At 43.2% G+C, this 21,483-nt stretch overlaps 1 protein-coding gene across 9 annotated transcripts in view; it reads right to left on the minus strand.

Moving 5' to 3' along the window:
- Nfrkb (nuclear factor related to kappaB binding protein) overlaps positions 1-21,483 on the minus strand; it is a 33,100-nt gene that overhangs the window by 3,507 nt on the left and 8,110 nt on the right. For 2 of the 9 annotated variants that reach the window (XM_075966428.1, XM_075966436.1), the window contains 20 exons: positions 21,296-21,423; positions 19,820-19,994; positions 19,179-19,316; positions 18,521-18,594; positions 17,691-17,775; positions 16,860-17,034; positions 16,386-16,491; positions 15,706-15,832; positions 15,374-15,439; positions 12,466-12,545; positions 12,321-12,367; positions 11,411-11,471; positions 10,721-10,895; positions 8,646-8,752; positions 7,178-7,301; positions 6,642-6,721; positions 6,286-6,503; positions 5,919-6,189; positions 5,120-5,332; positions 1,698-2,465 (listed from right to left, as the gene is read on the minus strand). In XM_075966428.1, the coding sequence (XP_075822543.1) occupies positions 1,698-2,465; positions 5,120-5,332; positions 5,919-6,189; positions 6,286-6,503; positions 6,642-6,721; positions 7,178-7,301; positions 8,646-8,752; positions 10,721-10,895; positions 11,411-11,471; positions 12,321-12,367; positions 12,466-12,545; positions 15,374-15,439; positions 15,706-15,832; positions 16,386-16,491; positions 16,860-17,034; positions 17,691-17,775; positions 18,521-18,594; positions 19,179-19,316; positions 19,820-19,994; positions 21,296-21,423 (3,218 nt within the window). The remainder of the gene's footprint in view (positions 1-1,697; positions 2,466-5,119; positions 5,333-5,918; positions 6,190-6,285; positions 6,504-6,641; positions 6,722-7,177; positions 7,302-8,645; positions 8,753-10,720; positions 10,896-11,410; positions 11,472-12,320; positions 12,368-12,465; positions 12,546-15,373; positions 15,440-15,705; positions 15,833-16,385; positions 16,492-16,859; positions 17,035-17,690; positions 17,776-18,520; positions 18,595-19,178; positions 19,317-19,819; positions 19,995-21,295; positions 21,424-21,483) is intronic. The other 7 variants (XM_075966432.1, XM_075966435.1, XM_075966433.1 and 4 more) reach the window with 7 other exon arrangements.

The raw sequence follows: 21,483 nt of genomic DNA on the forward strand, positions 1-21,483 counted from the left end.
GGGGATCTGACACCCTCACACAAACATGCAGACAAAATACCAATGCATATAAAATAAAAATAACGTTAAAAAAAAATACAAGAGGGACTGGAGAGATGGCTCAGCAGTTAAGAGCACTGGTTGCTCTTTTAGAGAAATCAGGTTCAGTTCCCAGCACCGGCTCACACCTGTCTCCAATTCCAGGGCTTTACCACCTTACACAGACACACATGCAGGCAAAACACCAGTGAATATAAAATAAAAAATAATAAATGTTTTAAAAAAAGATAGCACTAATTGTGCTACCAAAAAGTCTATCAGCTATATATTGTTACATGCATAGAAAATATTTTCTTCAGTTTGGAACTAGGAATGTAGCTCGTAGAGTAGTTGCCTAGTAGGCTCAAAACTCTGGCTTTTAGCCCCAGTGCTGCAGGGTCACAATTAGTGTGTCAAACTTTCAATATGTGTATCTTCGAGACTCAGTTATCTACGCTCCAGAAAAACTTTTTTTTTAAATATTTATTTATTTATTTATTTATTTATTATGTATACAATATTCTGTCTGTGTGTATGCCTGCAGGCCAGAAGAAGGCACCAGACCTCATTTCAGATGGTTGTGAGCCACCATGTGGTTGCTGGGAATTGAACTCAGGACCTTTGGAAGAACAGGCAATGCTCTTAACCGCTGAGTCATCTCTCCAGCCCCAGAAATACTTTTTAAAAAAACCTTGCACTAGAGCATTACTGTAGCACACTGGCAGCAGAAGCTCTCCTATGTATTATCACATCACTAAACAGGGCTTGGTCAATATCTGAGAATGGCCTACATTCTTAACTAGGTGTATATACATGGAGTGCTCAGGGAAAGGGCTGGAAGGATAATTACATTATTCATTAACCCTTTTAAGGACAAGAAAATTTTGTATTTTACCCTATGCTTCTGACATTATTCTTTATATTTTAAGGATATATATGTGTACATGTATACACACACATGCTACACTTTTCTAAATTGTATTCCAAAAACAAACAACGCAAATCTATATGTCAAATTGAGTGATATGGAGAGATCAGTTTCCTGGTTCTTAGTCTCCTAAGGGACAGGGGCCGAACCTGAAGAACTTTTCCAGGCGGGCCTTGGCTGTACACACCTGCAATTCCAACACTTGACTGAGAGAAGAAAATCAACAAATGAGGAGAGTCAAGACCAGCTTAGGAACATAACAAGTTCTAAGCCAGCCTGGGCTATAGCAAAATCCTGCATCCAACTTAATACAAGCTAGGGTCTTCTGAAAGGAGGGAACCTCAAGAAAAATGTCTCCAAAAATCCAGCTGTAAGGTAGTTTCTTAATTAGTTCTTGATACGGAAAGCCCTAACCCATTTTGGGCAATGCCATCCTGGGCTGGTGGTCCTAGGGTATATAAGAAAGCAGGCTGAGCAAGCCATGAAGAACAAGTCAGTCAGCAGCAACTCTCCATGGCCTCTGCATCAGCTCCTGCCTACAGATACCTGCCTTGCTTGAATTTCTGTCCTGACTTCCTTCAATGATAAACAGCAATATGGAAATAGAAGCTGAATAAACCCTTTCCTCCCCAACTTGCTTTTGGTCATAGTGTTTCATATCCCAGCAACTGAAACCCTAAGACACCCATCTCCTTCCAGAAAATAGTTTCCTGAGCAGAAGGCTAAAATCTTTACCATCAACAATACTCACAGACTGGGATGTGGACACAACTGTAGTGTTAACAGGGACCTGTCGCACCGTGGGGGCTCCAGTCCCAATGCTGATAGGGGTGCTTGTTGCCCCAGAAGCCACAGCCACAGTCTTAGACACAGTAGCATTTATACTGGGCAAGGACACCGTTGAAGAATGGACAGTTCCAGACCCACCAGCGACAGAGGCTCCTTGCTTTGCATGTGCTGCAACAGTAATAGTCTGGCCTGCTTTAGGAGGCATCACTCCCAGACCCTGCACAATGCGGATTGTGGCAGCAGGTTTTGCTTCTGAAGAGGCCACTGTGTTCTTTCCCTTCTGATCTGCCACACTCACTCCAAGAGCTGGCATCAAGCGAAAAGCTGAATTCGAGGTTTCTGTTGGCTTGAGATCAGGAGTTACTTTGACCACGGTAGTACCTGCTGGAGCTGATGAAGGAACACTGGCTGAAGGGGTCTTGGCAGGGCTGTCTGCTGCATGGACAGGGTTGGAAGTGACGTGTAAGGTAGCGGAGATGCCTTTGCCTGCAGTGCCACTTCCTGTCCCAAAGAGGTCCTGAGTCAATTTGACTGTGGTAACCTGAGACTTGGCCAATGTGGCCATCATGTCCGGAGTGATTCTCAAAACCGTCTGGCCCTTGGCGTCTGTGGTGATGGAAGAGGGTGGCAGGCGCAGTACATCTTTACCCTGGATACGGAAGTTAGTGGCTGTGAGTGGAATGCTGCTGCCTGTCTGGGGCTTCACGCCAAGCTGCCCAGTTATTGATACCTGGACGGGGAAATACAATACCAATGAAAAGATTCACAGTGCTAAACTGGTGTCATGGATGAGGCAAACCTCTACTCATAGGCATACAATTCATGTATCTTTAACTTTTCATTTTCAAAAATGGTCAACACAAACAAAAGTAAAGAAGAATATAACAAACCATATACCCTTTACCCAGCTTCAAATGCAATTACTTTGTCAATCTTATCTATCCTTTCCTGGCTTTAGCAAGGAATAGAAGAGATTGAGCTGGCATTTTGGCAGAGTTACCAGCAGTACAGGTAAGCTGGGAGTTGAGACTTGCCCTCACAAAGGGTTCTAGAAAATAAATCCAAGGCCTCACCACTAAGCTACACCTATCAGCCCCACCCCACAAGAACTGGAATATTTTAAAGTAAACCAAGATACATTATCTTGTTGAATGTGTGTGTATCTATGTGTGTGTGTATATATATAACTTACTTAGCAAAGGATTTTGAGTTTTTTATTTTCGTTGTCTTGTTTTTTGGGTTTGTTTGTTTGTTTGTTTGTTTGAGACCGTTTCTCTGTGTATCCCCAGCTGTCCTGGAACTCACTCTGCAGACCAGGCTGGCCTCGAACTCAGAGATCCACCTGCCTCTGCCCCCGAATGCTGGGATTAAAGGCATAAGACACCACCATACGGTGTAAAGGACTTTTTAAGCTAAAAATATTATTCACAATGCCATTACAATGAAGTAAGTACTGTCAGCACGTATCTGATCATCCCCACCCCATACCACCCTCCAGTAATTCAAATCCATCTATTTATAGTTAGCCCACGTGTTTTGAGCACTAGCATGGTGCACTAGCTCCAAGAAGGGACTCTGGAGTCAGACTCCCTGAGTTCACCACTACCGGCTTCACGGTACCCAACATGTTATTAATAGCCTGACCCTCTGGTCTACTCAATGCCTTCCTCTTGGTAGCCCTTCTACTGGACCACTATCATAGAAAGCAAATACATATGATACTGGCCATCAAAAGAACAAAAAAATCAAATCTGATTGTTTCATGATTCATCTGTACACAATACTCCAGCCCAAATTCTATGTTGTCTTCAGAAGCAACATTTCTCTTTAAATTATTCATATTACTTATTTCTGCTTCCTCACCTGACATTCCCTTTAACAATCCAGATCCTGGTCCCAGTCACAGCTGTTGAATAGCTACACACAGTGAATCTCATCCATACTTTACCACATCCCACACAGGTGCTGTCCAATATTAAATCTATATGTCCCAGATTCTCCATACTCCAACTTTATTCCCTCTCAGTAAATGATACCACTATACCTAACTATTCCATCCAGAGCCCACAGGAACACTTCTTTTAGACCCATATTCAAGCACCAGCAAACCACACGAGCTACATTCCCCTCTTGCCACAGCTAACAAACACCCTCCATCCCTCTTACCCAGGCTGCTGCAGCTGCTCTACAGTCTTCTTGCTTTCATTCTTGTTCCCCAAAGTGCACCGTATCCAGTAGCTAGGAATTAACTACAAACCAGATCCAGCACCCGATGAGTTCACAATCTGCCTGTGTTCACCATCACATCAAAGCTTGACATTGTGACAAACGTCAACCTCACCAAATGCACTGCTTACGCACTAAGTTCCCTGTCACTCCACAAAAGTGTTCCTGATGTACCACACTCAATCTCCAGTCTACACACATAGTACTTTATCTCCAGGTCACCACTACATGGCACAACGACTTCATCCCCTTAAATGTCATTTCTTCAGAGAAGCTACTTTCCATCATCACAGCTAAACTAACACACGATGTCCCATCCATCTTCCATCTTTACCCAAATCACCACAGTTTGTTTTTGTTTTTGTTTTCTTATGATTTTTCAAGAAAGGATTTCTCTGTAGTTTTGGAGCCTGTCCTGGTACTCGCTCTGTAGAGCAAGGTGGCCTTGAACTCATGGAGATCCACCTGTCTCTGCCTCCTGAGTGCTGGGATTAAAGGTGTGCACCACCACCGCCTGGCTACAGTGTTTCTTATTATCTCATACTGATATAGTTTTTTGTCACCTACTCCTATGACATATGAGCTCCACAAAGGGGCTTAGTCTCTTTAACACAGCCTAAATTCCCCAAAAACAATACATACCTGTTAAATAAAAATGTTATTTTGTCACTGAGTGGATCTATTTCTTCACCTACCTACCCACGATGCCATGACAGACTGGCTAATGTCTATACAAAACACAGTGGGGTAAAGTCGACAAGAGGCACTGCTCTAGTACCAGGTGTCAACAGGCTTCACAATTTTTAAAGAGAGAAGATCACATCTGCATATTCAGTCAAGAAAAAACAAATGTATATTCCACCTTTACAAGCGACAAACTAAAAACTCTGTAAAATATGCCATGAAGCTAACTGCATAACCAGGGAAGCTACCCCATAAATCCAAACTCCAGCTACCAAATATTGAAATACACAAAAAGAGATGAGCATAAAGTTTGCTTCTGGGGTGGGGGTGGGGCACTCACCTGATAAATCTCCAAACCCTGAGACAAAGGCAATAAAGCCTCCTCCATAGGCACCCAGGCTGCTCAGTCTCATCCCACGCCTTAACTCCTTTGCTTTTATCTTTAGGACACCACTCAGAGTCAGGTCCACATACCTGCTTGATGATGTTCTGTCCTGTGACATTCTGAATGACGGCTGTCGTGGAGGCACTTGGAGCAGAGTTCCCGGGAGAACTCATGGCTGGCTTGCTCACTGGGCTGACTGCAGCAGGGAGATTTGTCACTGTAAGCCCTGTCTGCCCAGGTCCAGGCCGCTGTACAGAGGCCGCTGCAGTTTGCCCCTTGACTGGAACAGTTGCTACAACTGCCTAGTTCAGGATGTGAAGTCAAGAGACCAATTAGACACCAAAATGGGATCAGCAGTCATGCAAGGGCCCTGTACAACTCCGCTCAGAAAGAATTCTGAAAGTACCCTTGCTATCAGAGCCTGAAGCTCACCACACCCTGGAATGTACACTCTATCTCCTATATTTGTATCATGTTCACAATGTTTTACATTTAACCTCTTATTTCATTTCTGTATGCTGAAGACATTTTACATACAGGAAAGGAAAATGAAGACAAAATATGTGAATCTTTCAAACAAGTGATCAGTGGCATGGCTAAAGACACAATGGAAATTTAGAAGCACAATTCTCCTTCTACAGGGCCTTGATATGACAATGAAGATCTTGTTTCTGACATGCAAAACAGAGTACCTAAAAGTACTTTTCCAAGCTTTGAACATTTCCCTTGAAAGTTTGAACATTAAATGAGTTCACTGAACTTCATCATTAATACCAACAATATAAGACTTCCAGGTCTTCCTCAAGCTCTACTTGTTTGAGTCACTGAGTAGCCCACTTCTAGGTCTATATGGTCCCTGTATCCCAATGACATGCAGCATCCACTTACCTGGGGTACTACTTTGGTTTGTGTAGCAGTGACTGGCACACGAATCTGTGGTCCTGCTGGCATCTGTGGTAGTGTCTGTGCTGGCCCTACTGACTGCTGGGAAACAGCAGGAAGGCTGGGCTGGGCTACCACCCGAACCTGGGGCAGTCCGGCTGAGCTAGAGTGGCTTACAACCCGAGCAGTAGCCTGAGAACTGGGTGGAGTCTGGATGGAAGCTGGGGAAAGCATCGTTCCTAGCTGTGGCATTGTTGGTGAGGACACCAGAAGAACACTATATGAAAAATCAAGGGGGAGAACACAAAACTCAGCACATGCATACAGAAAGACTCTAGAGGGAAAGAACAAGAGAAGAAACACAGGTACTTACCCTGAACTTGACTTAGCTGGCTCAGAGACAGTGGTAGAGCCACTTTTGCTCACTGCTGATACAGGTGGAGGAGATATGGGGGTGGTGGGCAATGCTGGCGTGGTGGGGGTTACAGGTGTAACTGGGGTAGGTGGCATGCTGGAGTCACTGAGGCTCATCTGGCTTTGCTCAGAAGGGCCACTAAGACCCTTCATGGAGCTCTCCTTATTACTGGACTTCTAGAAAAGAAAAAGGGTCTACCTCAGGCATCATGAAGGCTCCTGATGCACTCACTGGGTCAGGTAAAAGCCAAGTGTCTCTGCTGGCACACCTCATCTTAGAACCTCTAAAGTAAACGCCCTCACGAGATAACTTACCACCTTGGATGGCGGCTTGGGTTTTTGCTGAAGAGCTTTTCTGGCTTTAGCTGCTGCTGCTTGAGCTTGATGGATCCGTTCTATAAAAAAAAAAAAAAAAAACATTATACAGTTTAGGAAATTTGGCCTTAGCATGCTTAATGAGAAGATCTTTGTTAAAACACAAAGGCCTCTCCAAATAAAAGTTGTAATCCCACTTCTCGGGAGCCTGAGGCAGGGAAACAGTAAATTCAAGGCCAGCCTGTTGCCAGGCTAGTCTCAAAGCAAAGCAAACAAAACAAAAAGCTGGACTTGACTATGCACAATTGTTAAGTCCAGAACTGTGGAAACAAAGACAGAATCATATCAAGTTCAAAGCCAGCTTGCCCAAACAGCAAGATCCTGTCACAAAAACAAAGTAAGACAAACCATGGCCTTGTTGGTGGACTGGATTCTGCCTCCATAATCCTATCCTAACTGAATGCTACCAGAGTAACAGATCTGGAACAGAAGGCAGAAGCCCCGCATCTAGTCAGCACTCTGAAGGGCTCACATACCAAACTCTTCCTCACTCCGGTCACGATGCAGGTAGATCCACAGCTTTCGTCCAATGTCATATTTCACACAAGGGTCTTTTTCATAATGCAGTCGATCCAGTGCACCACTCACTACAGTGTTCACCTATGAACAGAACAAAAGGAGACATGGGAAAAGTCCAGCCAAGATAATAAAAGTTATCTGTACTCCCAGGAAAAACTAGCAGATGTAAGTCACAGAGAATAACAACCTAGATCCCAACCTAGCTCTGTCCTTTCACTAGCTTACTTTGTAAGGAATGGTGTACAGCTAAGATACTAATTGTCTTCACTGTAATGCATCCTGTGAACTAATTAACTGTAGAAACCTTTCCTTTATTACAAGAAGGCTGGAGAGATTGCTCGGCAGTTAAGAGCACTGCTGGTCTTGCTCCCAGCACTCATATCAGGTGGCTCAAACAATGATAACTCCAGCTCCAAGGGATCCAATGCCCTCTGCTGGCCTTCATGGTCACCTACACTCACATGGCATGTGTTAATATAGACACACATACACAGAAATAAAATTTTTTAAAATATATCTTTTAAAAAAATACAGTTGTGAATTACTGGGAATCAAACCTGAGTCTTCTGGAAGAACACTGTTCTTAACCATTAAGTCATTTCTCTACCCACTTGGCCATAGTATTTTTATTGGATTGTTTTAGTGTTCCTACTATATGTATGATATGAATATAGTCAAACACTTGCCATAGTACGTGTGTGGCAGTCAGAAGACAACTTTCAGAGCTGCTGCTCACCATCTACCTACCTTGTTGAGACACAATCTCTTGCTGTTTCTAACACACTGTGTTTTCCAGGCTAGCTAGTCCAGAGAAAAGGTGAGTCTCCCTTGCCTGACTCCACCCTTACTTTAGAGATGCTGGGATTAAAGATCTGTCACCTCATCCAGCTTCATATACAGACTCCAGTGAAGTTAGGTCATCAGGCTTGCACAGCAAGTGTCTTTACCCACTGAAAAATCTCCCTGGCCCATTGATTTTTGAGGCAGGAGTCTTACTATGTTATCTAGGCTTCAAATTCAAAATCGTCCTGCTTCAGCCTCCCAAGGTAGCTGGTATTTATTATAGGTACACGTCATCATGCCTAGATAGCTTTTATTCATTTGATTTGATTTTTTGTTTTGTTCTGATTTTTTGTTTGTTTTTGATACAAGTTTCTCTGTGCAGTTCTAGCTGTCCTAGAACCCATTCTGTAAACCAGTCTGGCTTCAAACTCAAGAGATCCACCTGTCTCTGCTTCCCAGGTGTGGGATTAGATGACTTATTCATTTTATTAAAAGATTTTATGTTAGAGGAAGCACATACAGCTCCTAATGGGTATAAGACTCTGGGGGAAAAAAAGTGTAACTTACATTTCCTAATAGTTTTTCTCAAATACATTCTGAAATGAAGCCAAAAAAAAAAAAAAAGCTATTTCACTAACTTACCTGAGTGCTGGTGACATCTGGAGCAAGAAACTGAGAGTCCTTGAGCAGTTCGCAGATCTCTGCTCGAGTGCCTTCTCCATTAGGCAGCCGAGCTGCAGCATCCCGAACTGGTATCAGAAAATGCAAAATCCAGGAGTCAAGCAAAGCTTCCAGTGAATATGACATCTCCTGACCTGTTCTGGTGGGACTGAGCTCCCTAGAATGAGGTCTCTGAGCCTCATCTGCCAGGCGAAGACACACTGCCCTCTAGTGGCTGTAAACACTGCATGAACTTAATACACTTTTAACATACCCTACAGGGCAAAATCAGGCCCATGGATACCTTAGAACTGAGTGAAGTGGTTCTCATCCCCAAATAGGACATCACACCCACCCCTCACCAAGGCTCAGGGAGGTCATGAAAGAGTGGGCGGAAAGATTTTAAGAGACAGAGGTTAGGGAGGGTTGCAGGAAACAGCACCTTTTGGACATGGAGGGAGTTATACTCATGACCTCTCAAAAGCTGTGGTCACTACACAAGACCCGCACAAGATCTACCTAGTCACTATTCCAGCATGGACAGGAGGGGTTCAAAAGGTTCCACTTCTGGTTGCAAAGCTGCAGGCAGTCAGGGCAGCCAGTGGAGATAAGTCAGTTTTCTTTGAAGGAGGGATAGGTTACCCATGCTACAGTGAAGGCCTACACCCACACCACACACACATGCAGATGACACTAAATGAACTCATCAGTAGGATACACACACACATATATAATATACATTTTTAGTGAAAACATAAAGTTGGGAGGGCATCTGAGGTAAGGGACTAGAAAGGTGTTGATGGAGGGAGTAAGGGGTGGGTTAGAGCAAAATAAAATGAATTCATGTATATATAGGATAAAAGAAAAGTAGTTCTATAAACTTGATTGTAAAAAAGTAATTTAACACTTCCTTCAATTATCAACTAACATTATAAATCACATATTGATATTACTGTATTATTACAATAGAAATCAAATACTTTTTATGCTACAGGTATTGAAGACAACAATTCAAATCACTTACATTCACCCCCATTGGAAGTTAGAAAATTTGAAGCATCCGCTACTGGGTACTATCATTCAATATAACAAAAACTGTTTTGCATTTAAATTTGTTTTAACGTCTTAATAGTTACTAAAACATGACTGGCTTCTTCTGCAACTCTAAGTATTTCAAGAATTTAAATGCAGCTGGGTTGGGGAGGCACATGCCTTTAATCCCAGGAGAGGCAGAGGCAGAGAGATCTCTGAGTTTGAAGCCAACCTCATCTACAAAGTTCTGGGACAGCTAAGACTACATAGAAAAATCCTGTATCAAAAAGGGGGGGGGGAATTTAAATGCATAATTCTAACTCTGGGAAGGAGTTCAGAGGTCTCACTAGACTACCAACAGGACCCATAACACAAAGAATTCTTCTCTTATTTTTTTTTAAAGATTTATTTATTTTTATGTGCACTGGTATTTTACCTGCATGTATGTCTGTATGAAGATGCCAGATCCTCTAGAGCTGGAATTAGAGACAGTTGGGACCTACCATGTGGTTGCTGGGAATTGAACTCAGGACCTCTGGAAGGGCAGTCTGTTCTCCTAACAGACTGCCAACTCTACAGGCCCTCTTATTTTTTGAGACAATATCACTAAGTCGGCTTCAAACTCACTATGTAGCATAGGCAGCCTTTAAATTCACAATAGTCCTCTAATCTCAGCATCCTAAGTACTGGGGTTACAGGCATGTGACCTCTCTCAGGAAAAAAACAAACAAACAAACAAAAACAAAAACCTCTTTAACGAGGCAGAGTGTGATACCTAAAGTATCTACCAGCTTGTAAGCAGAGTTCATCAAGATGAACACGGCTTCAAAAAGAAGAACTAGTTCCTGGCATCCATCTCCCAGCACAAAATCTATCCTGCCACCTCTTAGATTAGAAAACTTATGAGACTGATCCTCAATGGTTGCAGTGTGCGAGGGGTTAAGGTTTGGTATAGGAAAATTCTGAGGAAAGTTCTGGGGTAAAAATAAGAAATTCCTAGTAATAAAGGCATGCATGCCACATACCAAGAGACAGAATGGTGACATAGGCAGGTCGGTCAGAACGCAGCAGGGAATGTTCACGAGCCTTGTTGAGGGAGGTCTCCTTGTCAAACACACCCTTCACTGGCCCCACCACAGACTCAAAGCCATGCATGCGAAAGGTAAATGCCTTATGAGGTTGGCTATACCTGTAACGCTCCTACCAAGAAAAAAGTCAGAAAATTACCATGTCACAATTAGTGGGGTTCTTTCTAGCACTCCCTTAAAATAAATGGATCAAATGAGATGTTACAATAAGGAGGAAACAAGCAAAGAACTATGACCCAACCACAGTGGAAAAAGGACAATCCTCACAACTGGTCACCTAGGAAATGGCAAGGAAGTAAAATGCATTCTGCTACCTGGAAGAAAAGACAGTCGGAAAAAAAAGTTTCTTTCCCGCCAGGTAGTGGTGGTGCACACCTTTAATCCCAACTCTTGGGAGGCAGAGGCTGGCCAACCTGTTCTATAAGAACTAATTCTAGGACAGGCTTCAAAGCTACAGAGAAACCTGTCTCAAAAAACAAAATAATAATAATAATAATAAAATTTCTTTCCCGTTTACCAAATCAGTTCTACCCCAAGTAAACTCAACCATCTAAGCTAAAGGACGTGAACATCCAAGGAGCTGATATCAAGAAAAACTCGGGCTCAGTGCTTCTGAAGAGAGCTTACCTGCTCTTGAAACACCCGTTTCTCTTCTCCTGTGCTAGGCCGCACCACATAGTCAGTTCTTCTAGAACATAAAGAATTCTATGTCATCTCTGAGAGCAAGGGGGTCATGAACCATTCCCTTAGCTACATGGGAAAACGTCCCTTCAAAAGTGCTCGTCCTACTCAGTCTACTCTCCAGTTCTTGTTGAGATTTCCCATGCTACCCCACTCTTGGGATCCTCAAGTGTTTGGAATAAACAGAAGAGAATGGCATCTTTACCTACTGTTTTCAGCATGGCTAAAAAGTCAGCTAAATGACAAAATGTCATTCTTGGTAGAAAAAAGCACTTCAAGTATATTTGATGACAAGAATGCTATTTCTGCCTTCCAAAGAAGTTGAGTTCTTAACCCCCACTATGTGAACGTGTGTGTATATATATATATATACGTAAGTATGCATGTGTGCATGTAATGGTTACAGTAAGGATGGGCCTCTGAACTCCAGTTTGAACAGGCAGGAATCAGGAACATGAGATGACTACGCATGAAGAGCACTACTAGAAGGCAAAGGATCTCAACTCTAGTCAGGGTCCAGACACCACCTTTAGCAAGTCACTCAACTTCATGGATTTCTTTTTACAAGTAAAATGAGGAACTTGAACAGATTAATCATTCTGAAGTGGAAACCAGGAAGGTTATGCAGGACACTGCCCAACTACAAGGCAGATCATCTTAAACTACCGTGGTAAGGAACCATTCTTACTAAGCATATATGTCGTCCTCCAGTATGTTGAGGCATATTAGTCCATGGACTTCTAGCGTTTTCCAGTCCACTACAACTCAAACACACTAAAGCAGCCAGCAGACCCACAGCAATAATGTTAAAAGTCGTGGCTTCATGGGAAACTACCCACCATGAGAATATACTCACACTCGAGGGACAGGTGTCATGGCATCTGAGCTGTCTTCATTCTCCTGCTGAAGAAAGGGAAAACATTACCAGGTAAATGAACTAGACAATTTTTACTAACTTAAGGGCTCTAAAAACCCAAGTAATGAAAAAGTAAGAGATGTACCTTACAGAAGATCTGGTCTTTGGTTTCTAACCACAGGTGGAAGAGAGCAGCTAATTCCTTTTCATTATCTTGAGATTGAACTGCAGGGGTGGGGGTACACACAAAAAGTAAGAAATTTAGAGTTTTATTCAGAATCCTGCCTTCTCTTCACCAGCTCTATCCATGCCAGAAAGAGAACATGTCAGAATCTATCACTGGTCCTTCCCACATGTTCATGCCACTACCCTCAGGGCCTGGACTACTAGACCAGGAAGTCACTTGTTCAGATCTTTTCAATAAGTATTTACAGAGTAGTCACTGTGCACCAGGCACCTGGATGAAGTTGAGATTTTTTTCTTGGTAGGAGCGCTACAGGTATAGCCAACCTCATAAGGTCGCATGCATGGTTTTGAGTCTGTGGTGGGGCCAGTGAAGGGTGTGAACATAGATTAATATAAATGGGTTGATTTAAGTTAAAAGAGCAGTTAGAAACAAGTCTAAGCTATAGGTCAAGCTTCCATAATTAATAAGAAGACTCCATGTGTTATTTGGAAGCTGGCAAGCAGGACAGAAAAAGGCTCATTACAGAGTAATGAGTTCATATAAAAATCAATCCTACAAGAAGTAAATGTCATATGAATGCTACAGAAATTTACATGAGGGAAGGATCCTATTCTTGTAGGTGAGAAAAAATGTACTCCTCACACTGGCAGAGCAGTAAGAAGACGAGGCAAGAAGAAGCTTAACTCTGTGACTGCCTAGAAAGACTGAACTCTGTGACCTCTTCTTAAATTCTTAAGTCACAGCATATGCAAAACCCAAAACAGAGTAAAGATTTGATTGTAAGTCCTACTGCTCGTACTGGCTTTGTGGGAGCCTAGGCAGTTTGGATGCTCACCTTACTAGACCTGGATAGAGGTGGGTGGTCCTGGGACTTCCCACAGGGCAGGGAACCCTGATTGCTCTATGGGCTAACAAGGGAGGGGAACTTGATTGGGGGAGGGGGAGGGAAATGGGAGGCGGTGGCAGGGAAGACACAGAAATCTTTAATAAATAAACGGAAAAAAAAAGTAAAAAAAAGATTTGATTGCAAGGCTTCAGCTGTAAGAAAACATTTGGAAAGGCCCCACAGCCTTGATCTTGGTGAGATTCTTTATATGACATAAAAAGCAAAGGCAACAATGATGAAAAACACAAGTGAGATTGCATCAACTCAAAACCTGTGTACAGTAGAGAAAACACCAGAAGGAAAAAGGCAACCTATAGAATGGGAGAAAATATTTATAACCTACCTACGAACTAAGGAGCTGGGTGTGACAGTGCGCACCCTTAATCCTAGCACCCGGGAGGCAGAGCCAGTTCAAGGACAGTCAGGGTAACACAGAGAAATTCGCCTCAAAATAAACAAACAAACAAACAAAAAAAAAAAAAACAGGGGATGGCTTAGTAGTTAAAAGCACTTTCTGCTCTCCCAGAGGACCCAGGGTTCCAGCCTCAGCACCTAGCTATACCAACAGCTCACAACTGTCTGTAGCTCCAGTTCCAAGAGATTCAATGCTTCTTCTGACACTTTTGGGCACCAAGCATATTTACAGTGCATAGACAGTGCAAGCAAAACACCCACACGTAAAACAATAAAAAAGTAGTTTGCCAGGCAGTGGTATAACATGTCTTTAATCCCAATATCTGGAAGGCGGAGCCAGAGGCCAAGCTCCTCCAAGTTGAGACCAGCCTGGTTAACCAAGTAAGTTCCAGGACAGCCAGAACTACACAGAGAAACCCTGCCTTGAAAAACTAAAACCAAAAAAAAAAAAAAAAAGTTAATCAAAATTTATAAAGAACTTCTACAAACTGATTGCAAAAATAGATCAAGATCTAGACATCTTGCCAAATCACGGTTCACAAAAGCCCAAAGAAGGTACAGGAAAGGGACTCAGAATCTTTAACCACAGAGAAAATCAAAATCACTAACAGTAGCTAGCTACTATTTAAAAAGCCAAAAAATCAAAAAGTATTAGTGAGACCAGTATGGTGGCAGACCTAAACTCCAAGCAGGAGGCAGACTTCTGTCAGTTTAAAGCAGGTTGGTCTGCAAGGGGAGTTCCAAGGCCACTTAGAACTATACAGAAAGAGCCTGTGTCCAAAAAGAAAAAAGTGCTGGCAGAGATGTGAAGAGAACCCTTGTACACAGCTAGTGAGAGTGTGAACAGGTATAGCCATCATGCAACAGTATGACGGCCCCTAAAAAAATTTAGAAAAATGCCCTATGGTCCAGCAATCTCACTTCTTACCAAAAGAAAACTGAAATCAAGGTCTCACAAAGTCCATTCACCCTTGCAATTCCAGGAGCCGGAGGCAGGAGGATCAGTTCAAGGCCATCTTAGCTACGTAGTTAAGTTAAAAGGTTAGTCTGATATAGATGGTCCTGCCCTTAAAAAGAAAAAGATCTCAGTGATCTGCACTCTGAGCTTTGCATCATGCCCAACTATCATAATCAATCATGAACTATCCAATCTCCACTCTTCTAGTGAGGTCCCTGAAACTGAAACTAGAGGCCAGAGAAACAAGTGAAGAGAAGACAGAGGATGCCACAGTAGGTAGGAAATAAAAACTGCCGCGGGCCATCACAGCTCTCACTGGTCAGTTTCACACACCCCATCTCCAAACTCTCCTTCCTTTTGACTTACAACAGACATGAGCTCACTGTTGTGGAGCCGCTATCCCCTCTCCTTCTACCACTACAAGAAATGTGGCACCTCCTCAGAAATACCATGACACATTTCCCCTTCTCTCTTGAATTTCCAAACCCCTCCTTTCTGATATTCTTCCCATCACTGACTGCTCTCATTTAAAAAAAAAGAAAAAAGAAAGAAGGGAGGGAGGAAGGGAGGGAGGGGAAAAAAGCCTCTTAGGGGCTTATAATACTTACCAAGCAATTTCCACTGCTGGGTTTTCTCTTTGAATTCAACAAATGGAGAGAAACTAGAAGGAACCGCTGCAAGAAATGGAGCACATGAACAAGACATACATCAAGGTAAGTATACAAGTAAGACAGTGTTAGCCTCAGAGTGGCCTTCACCCTGAGCTCTTGGAGAGCTTCTGAGTTTTTGTTTTTTATTCTGGAGCGTCAAGAAAGGAGAGAAAGGGTGTGTCTGATGCAAATGTACTATTGTACAAATGAGCAGCTACAGTTCACTCCAAGAATTAATTCTCTAGACAAAAGAGGGAATATATGATGAACCCCCACAGAAAAGACCTCACCTCGGCTTTCTCCGGCAAGATACTGCAGAGCAGGCAACACCAACTCAGCCCAGTTGGGGGCAGCAGAGAACCAGCTGTTGAGGGAGCTGGCTGGAGAAGACTGCCAGTCCAAAACCCGATCCTCCAGCTGAGGGAGAGGAAAAGAAGGAACCTTTGGGTTTCTCTTTACACCAACAATCCCAGGATGTGTCAGAGCAGCAGGGCATGTATATCGTTTGCTAAATTTCCAATGTACGTTAACTGAAACGATGTAGGAGGAGTCCAGCTGAGCTCCTCTTCCCAACAGTGCACGTCAGTTTGTCAAGGTGACACATGCCAGTCCTCTGGGGAAAGCACCTTCCTTGAGGGACAGCCTCCATCTGACTTCAGTGGGCAAGTCTGTGAGGCATTCTCTTGATTAACTGATATGGGAGGTCCCAGCCCATTATGGACAGCACCACACCTGAGCAGGTGGTCGTAGGTAATACAGGGGAAGCAAGCCAGTAAGTAGCATTTCTCCTCGTAACTACCTTGACTTCCCTTACTGATGGACTGGACTGTATGCTGAAATAAAGCCCTTTCTCTTTGAGTTGCTTGGTCCGTGATCTTTACGACAGCCACAGAAAGTAACAAGAAGCAGAAACTAGAGACCACACAAGAGCATAGCAATTGCAAAACTTGAACACCTCTGAAACTCTTACCACAGGAAGGCTGGCTTGACCCTCCAGCAAGATTTCTAACAGAAGAGAGAAAAAACTGGAAAATAGCTCATTGATCCCGAGGCAAGGCTTGATGTCTTCCAGGGGCCTAACAAGGAGGGAAGAAAATGTAAGTGTTTGATGTCTGAGCCCCACACGCAAGGGTGCACCAACTATTCCAATCTGTCCTCTGACTTCCACATATACAACATAGGCATGCGTGCACACACACACTGTTACAAAGTGGTTTTTTTCTTCTTCTCCAATGTAGGAGAAATCAAAATGACCAAGAATACATGCCAGATTGGTTCAGGTCCTCTGAGCCTCCTTATAAGAAAAGAAAACATGTTACATATTCCCAGCAAGATCCTGGGGCTCAGCACACACAGTCAGCTCACACAAGTCCCAAGCCTGGACGCAGTCTATACTTAACTCCCTCCTGCCCAGCACAGCCAGTTATCTCTGTGGCCCACTCACTCTTCCTTGATAGACGATATTGCCAGTGGAGAAGGGGCCTGCGAGAGAGCCGGGACCCCTTCAGTATTGCTTAGAGGCTCAGCCAGATCTTCTGCCTCGGATTTAATCAATTTTATTTTCTTCTTCTTTTCTTTTTCCTTCACCTTTTTTTTAAGAACAGCCAAATCATATAAGGCTAGGAAGGGGAAAAAAAACACAACTCATAAAACTGCATTATAGTGAGAAGTCTTTATCTGCATTTGCTTTCTCAAAGACTGTCAAAGACTCAATAATAAGACAATTAGATTTTTTTTGAAAACCAATATATGACTTTTAATTTTAACACCTAATGATATGCTGTGCTGATTTGGTCTGATTTCATTTTATTCGAGTATTCATGTGCATGGTACATGTGCACGTATATGCATGTTCATGTGCAATGGCATATGTATGTGCACATGAAGGCTAGAAGTTGACATGGAACCTCTTCTTCAATCACTCTCCACTTTGATTACAGAAACAGGGTCTTTCTAGCCTACCTAGTTGACTTGCCCAGGAGATCCCCTCTTAGCCTCCAGAGTACTGGAGTCACAGCAGGCTGTGATACTTAGCCAGCTTTTACATGGGTGCTAGGATACAAACTCAGGTCCTCACACTTGCACAGCCAAGTACTGTATCCACTGAGCCCTCTCCCCACACCCTGCTGTGCTAATTTTACATTCAGAGCGCAATTACAAAACAAAGGAGGTCAGCATAAAGAAAGCTATGGTTCCACTTATTTTTGTCACATACAGACAGTATGTCATACAATAACATCATAAGGAATCTAAGAGGGGACCCATAGTCCTTTACCTGCTAGAGAGCCCTTCCTGCCAGCATTTACTCGAGTCATGATGTCACTGAGGGTCAGGTCCCCTGTCAAAAGGTCTGGGTGATCCTAGATACAACATCAGAGATCTGGTTATAGAGATCCAAAACAGAACCCCAAACTGATGGTGACTGTGCCAGTTTACCCAATGGATAGTGTTTCAGGGACACCTGAGGGAATCATGCTGATTTAAAATATATAGAAACACCAACTACTGGTCTTCACAGTGGTGCACAGAAAAACCCAGCCCCTTTTCTGCTGTAGGGCAGCTGCAGTCCATAAAGCCCTTCTGCATTCTTTCCCATGCTCATAAAATGGTTTAAATACTATTATAGATTACAAGTCTGAAAATAAGATTCTGAAGACTCAAGAGGTCTGCTTGACATCTGTGTTAAGTGTTAATCTTCCTACTTCACCCCTCTGCCTCAGATGGCTGTCTCCTCCACTGCCATTTCTCCACCGTTTTGTGTCTTCAGTGAAATGACAATGGAGGCAACACAAAACAGAAGAGCACAAAGTTTGACTCTTGGCACTGCCATTTACTGGCTCTGCAGGACCAAGGATAAACTCAGCCTCTGGGAATGGGAGAGGAGATCATGATTCATTCACACACCAGTGTAACCACAAAGACTGAATGAAACTCACACTGTCAACCATGCCTTACAAAGCCAAAGCACTTGACTGGCCTCTCATACCTCTGATGCTAAGTAGCCTCTCTTGCTGCTCCTGTCTCTGACAGTGACTGCCACTGTCTCAGGACAGCCCGAAGCATCAGACTGAACATTACAAACGGCCACTCCCACCACAATCTTACTGGTTGATGTTTCCGCTTCTCATGGTGCTTCTTTAACATTATCTTCAGGTCACTGTCCCCCAGCTCTATTTTATCTGAAAGTAAATGAACCAAACCACATGGACCAGATCATTCACTACGATGATGCTCTAACTTAAATCTGCCTAGTCACTCAAGACATTCAAAAGGAAGCTACTTCTGATTCTGGGTACTATAAGCAGAGAGGTCTTCACAGTTCCAGGATCAGCATTCCATCATTTCTCTACACGTTGCCCAACAAGTGACTTCAATTAGGTAGCAGACCCATACACACACTCAGGAGGCTGGCATTCTCCTACTTCCTATTTCAAATTCAAGTTCTTCTTTGTCTTTACAGCCTAGGGAGTTGCTATGGGTCTGGTTCTACATTCTACTGCTAGTTCAAGCAAGACTATTCTTTTTTAGCCCAAAATAGCAACTGATCAGCTCCTGTGGACAATTTCAAAATAAAGGAAAACAAGGAAGCCCACCTCTGGAAGGTAACAGTACGGCCTGGCACCACACTTCTCCAAATCTCCCACTTCTAAGTAGCACTGCTATTTCCTGACAGGCAAGAATCTAGTCCCTACCTCCCTAAGGGGCTCTCACTTTTCTGTACCATGATGTCTTGAAACTGCAGTAGCATCAGCTCAGTTCTCACCTGCAGTTTTCATATCCGTAGTGGAAAGCGTGGGCACCACCCTCAGGGGCACCGCAGGACTAGGAGAACGTGCTGGAGAGCTTGGAAGCCATGAGCTGAGATCTTCAAAAGAAAATTTTTCTTGTAAATCCAACGTGGCTGTGGACTCCAATAGGGGAGATTGGGTAAGTGGCCATTTGGGTTCAACAGGACTAAGCCAACAACATGGAGGCCAGGGTTCCACATTCCTTTCTGACCCTTCCCCAGATGAGCTGGAGCACACTTAGGTCATTTAAACGGCTCTTCCAGGAGAGAGACTTCAACAGAGTGATGGGGTCGCATTGCAGCAGGCCAACAGTCACTACTACTCTCCTGTAAGGGGAAAAGCAGTTCTCTCAAGTGGCACAATGGGACCAGAGGAAAGGCCCTGTCCTGCAGGGATCTGTCCAAGATGTTCTCATCTAACCTAAGTGCCACATGAGCACAAGAGTAAAGAGTAAGTAGTCACTCTTATCACAATGTCTTCGCAACTCAACCACCAAGAGCTGATGAGTCCCACTCTCCACCCCCAAATGATAACTCAGAGGGCTCCTTTATTGAAAATACATGGCTACCACTGGCTCCAGTACCCTAGAATCCCAGAAGTACCCAAAGACACTCACCCTCTTCATCAGAGGACAGGGCAGTGTCACCACATTCCTCCTTCACTTCCCGCAAGACCTTCAAGTAACGCTGCTGGGTCCGCCACTCACGCTCTTCGGGGCTTCGGGATGGTGAATGGTGCTTGTGGCGAAAGGGAAGAGCAGGGCCACTCCTACGAGCCATCTCCAATAGATCCTATCAAGAGGCCAGAGAGGCCAGGTCATCAGCAAATCTTGCCCTCTGGACAGTCTCCAAGTTCGTGTTTTATTTTCTTTAATGTTAAAAAAAAAGAGCCTAATTCTCACTCCTCCAAACAAAGAAATAAATGATATGATTATGTATAAATAAAACGTACCTAAATTTCTTTGTTTGATCATCCATGATATAAAAAACAAATCTGAACTTTCCTGAGTACCAATACAATGCCACAAGCAGACTGAAGCTCAAGAAATATGCTGCAAATACTTTGCAAAAATCACCTTCAGTCTATATATACAAGCTTTGTGTCAAATCTAATTTTATTTACAACTATGTCTTAGCCCAAAAAATATATACAAGTATTCCAGACCTCTGAAAAAAATCTTAAATTCAAAACACTCCTGGTTGTAAGCACTTCAAGTAAGAAACACTTACCAGGCAGTGGTGACACACGTCTTTAATCCGAGCACTCCAGAGGCAGAGGCAGGCAGATCTCTGTGAGTTCTAGGCTAGCATAATCTGCAGAGCTAGTTCCAGAACAGCCAGGGCCACAAAAACACCCTGCTCCCCACCCCACCCCCCCAAAAAAAACAATTTTGTTAAAGGAAAAAAAGACACACTCAACCTGAATTACATGATAAAAATAACCAATTTTAGTGTTGACCTGTTCCACTCAGAATTAATACTTATATTAAACATCCAGGTATTTCTATAGTAAATCTCAAAGAACAATTCAAATTGTAATAGGTTACAGTAAGTAAAGACACTTGCCACCGAGCCTGACAAGTTTGCTCACTGGGACCTAAGGACATGACAGAAGAAAGCAGACTCGCGTAAGTTGCCCTCTAAGCACCACACATGCTCTGTGGCACATGCACACCCACACAAATAAGGACACACTTGCACACAATTTAAGTAAATAAAAATGTAATCAAGTTAAGAACTCCTAATAACTCTGCCTCAGAGAATTATCAAACTAGAAGGGATCATGAGGCCACGAAATTCTGTTCTACATTTATGTGACAGAGTCAGAGCCAGCATGTATTTGTACATCAATTCCAAAAGCATCCTAGACAGCCTCAATAGCCAATGAGTCTGAGTCCCTTTGCTGACTCTAGGAAGTACTTTGTTTTTCATGTTTCAGCATCTCTGAAACCTAAACAACTGCTCATAAGAGGATAAGAGAAAGCCCAACTTCTGTTAATGGTTCTCTTGGTTTTTACATCATAACCACTACTTAAAGCTATGCTTGCCAGGTCACTGCCCATGCTGAAAACCTAGTTCTGAGCATTACTTACACTTCTGGAAGCAAGAATCTGTTTCAGCAGCCGATGGAAGTACTGCTGTTGGGAGTTGAGATACCGCTTGTACTGTGACTTGAAGCAGAGCTGACGATACTTGACCACTTCAGGGTTAAAGTGTCCATCTTAAAAACACAGGTACAACTATAAATGCATCAGTCCATACATATGTAATGAGTATACAA

Source organism: Microtus pennsylvanicus, chromosome 3 (assembly GCF_037038515.1).
Source record: "Microtus pennsylvanicus isolate mMicPen1 chromosome 3, mMicPen1.hap1, whole genome shotgun sequence".
NCBI lineage: Eukaryota > Metazoa > Chordata > Mammalia > Rodentia > Cricetidae > Microtus > Microtus pennsylvanicus.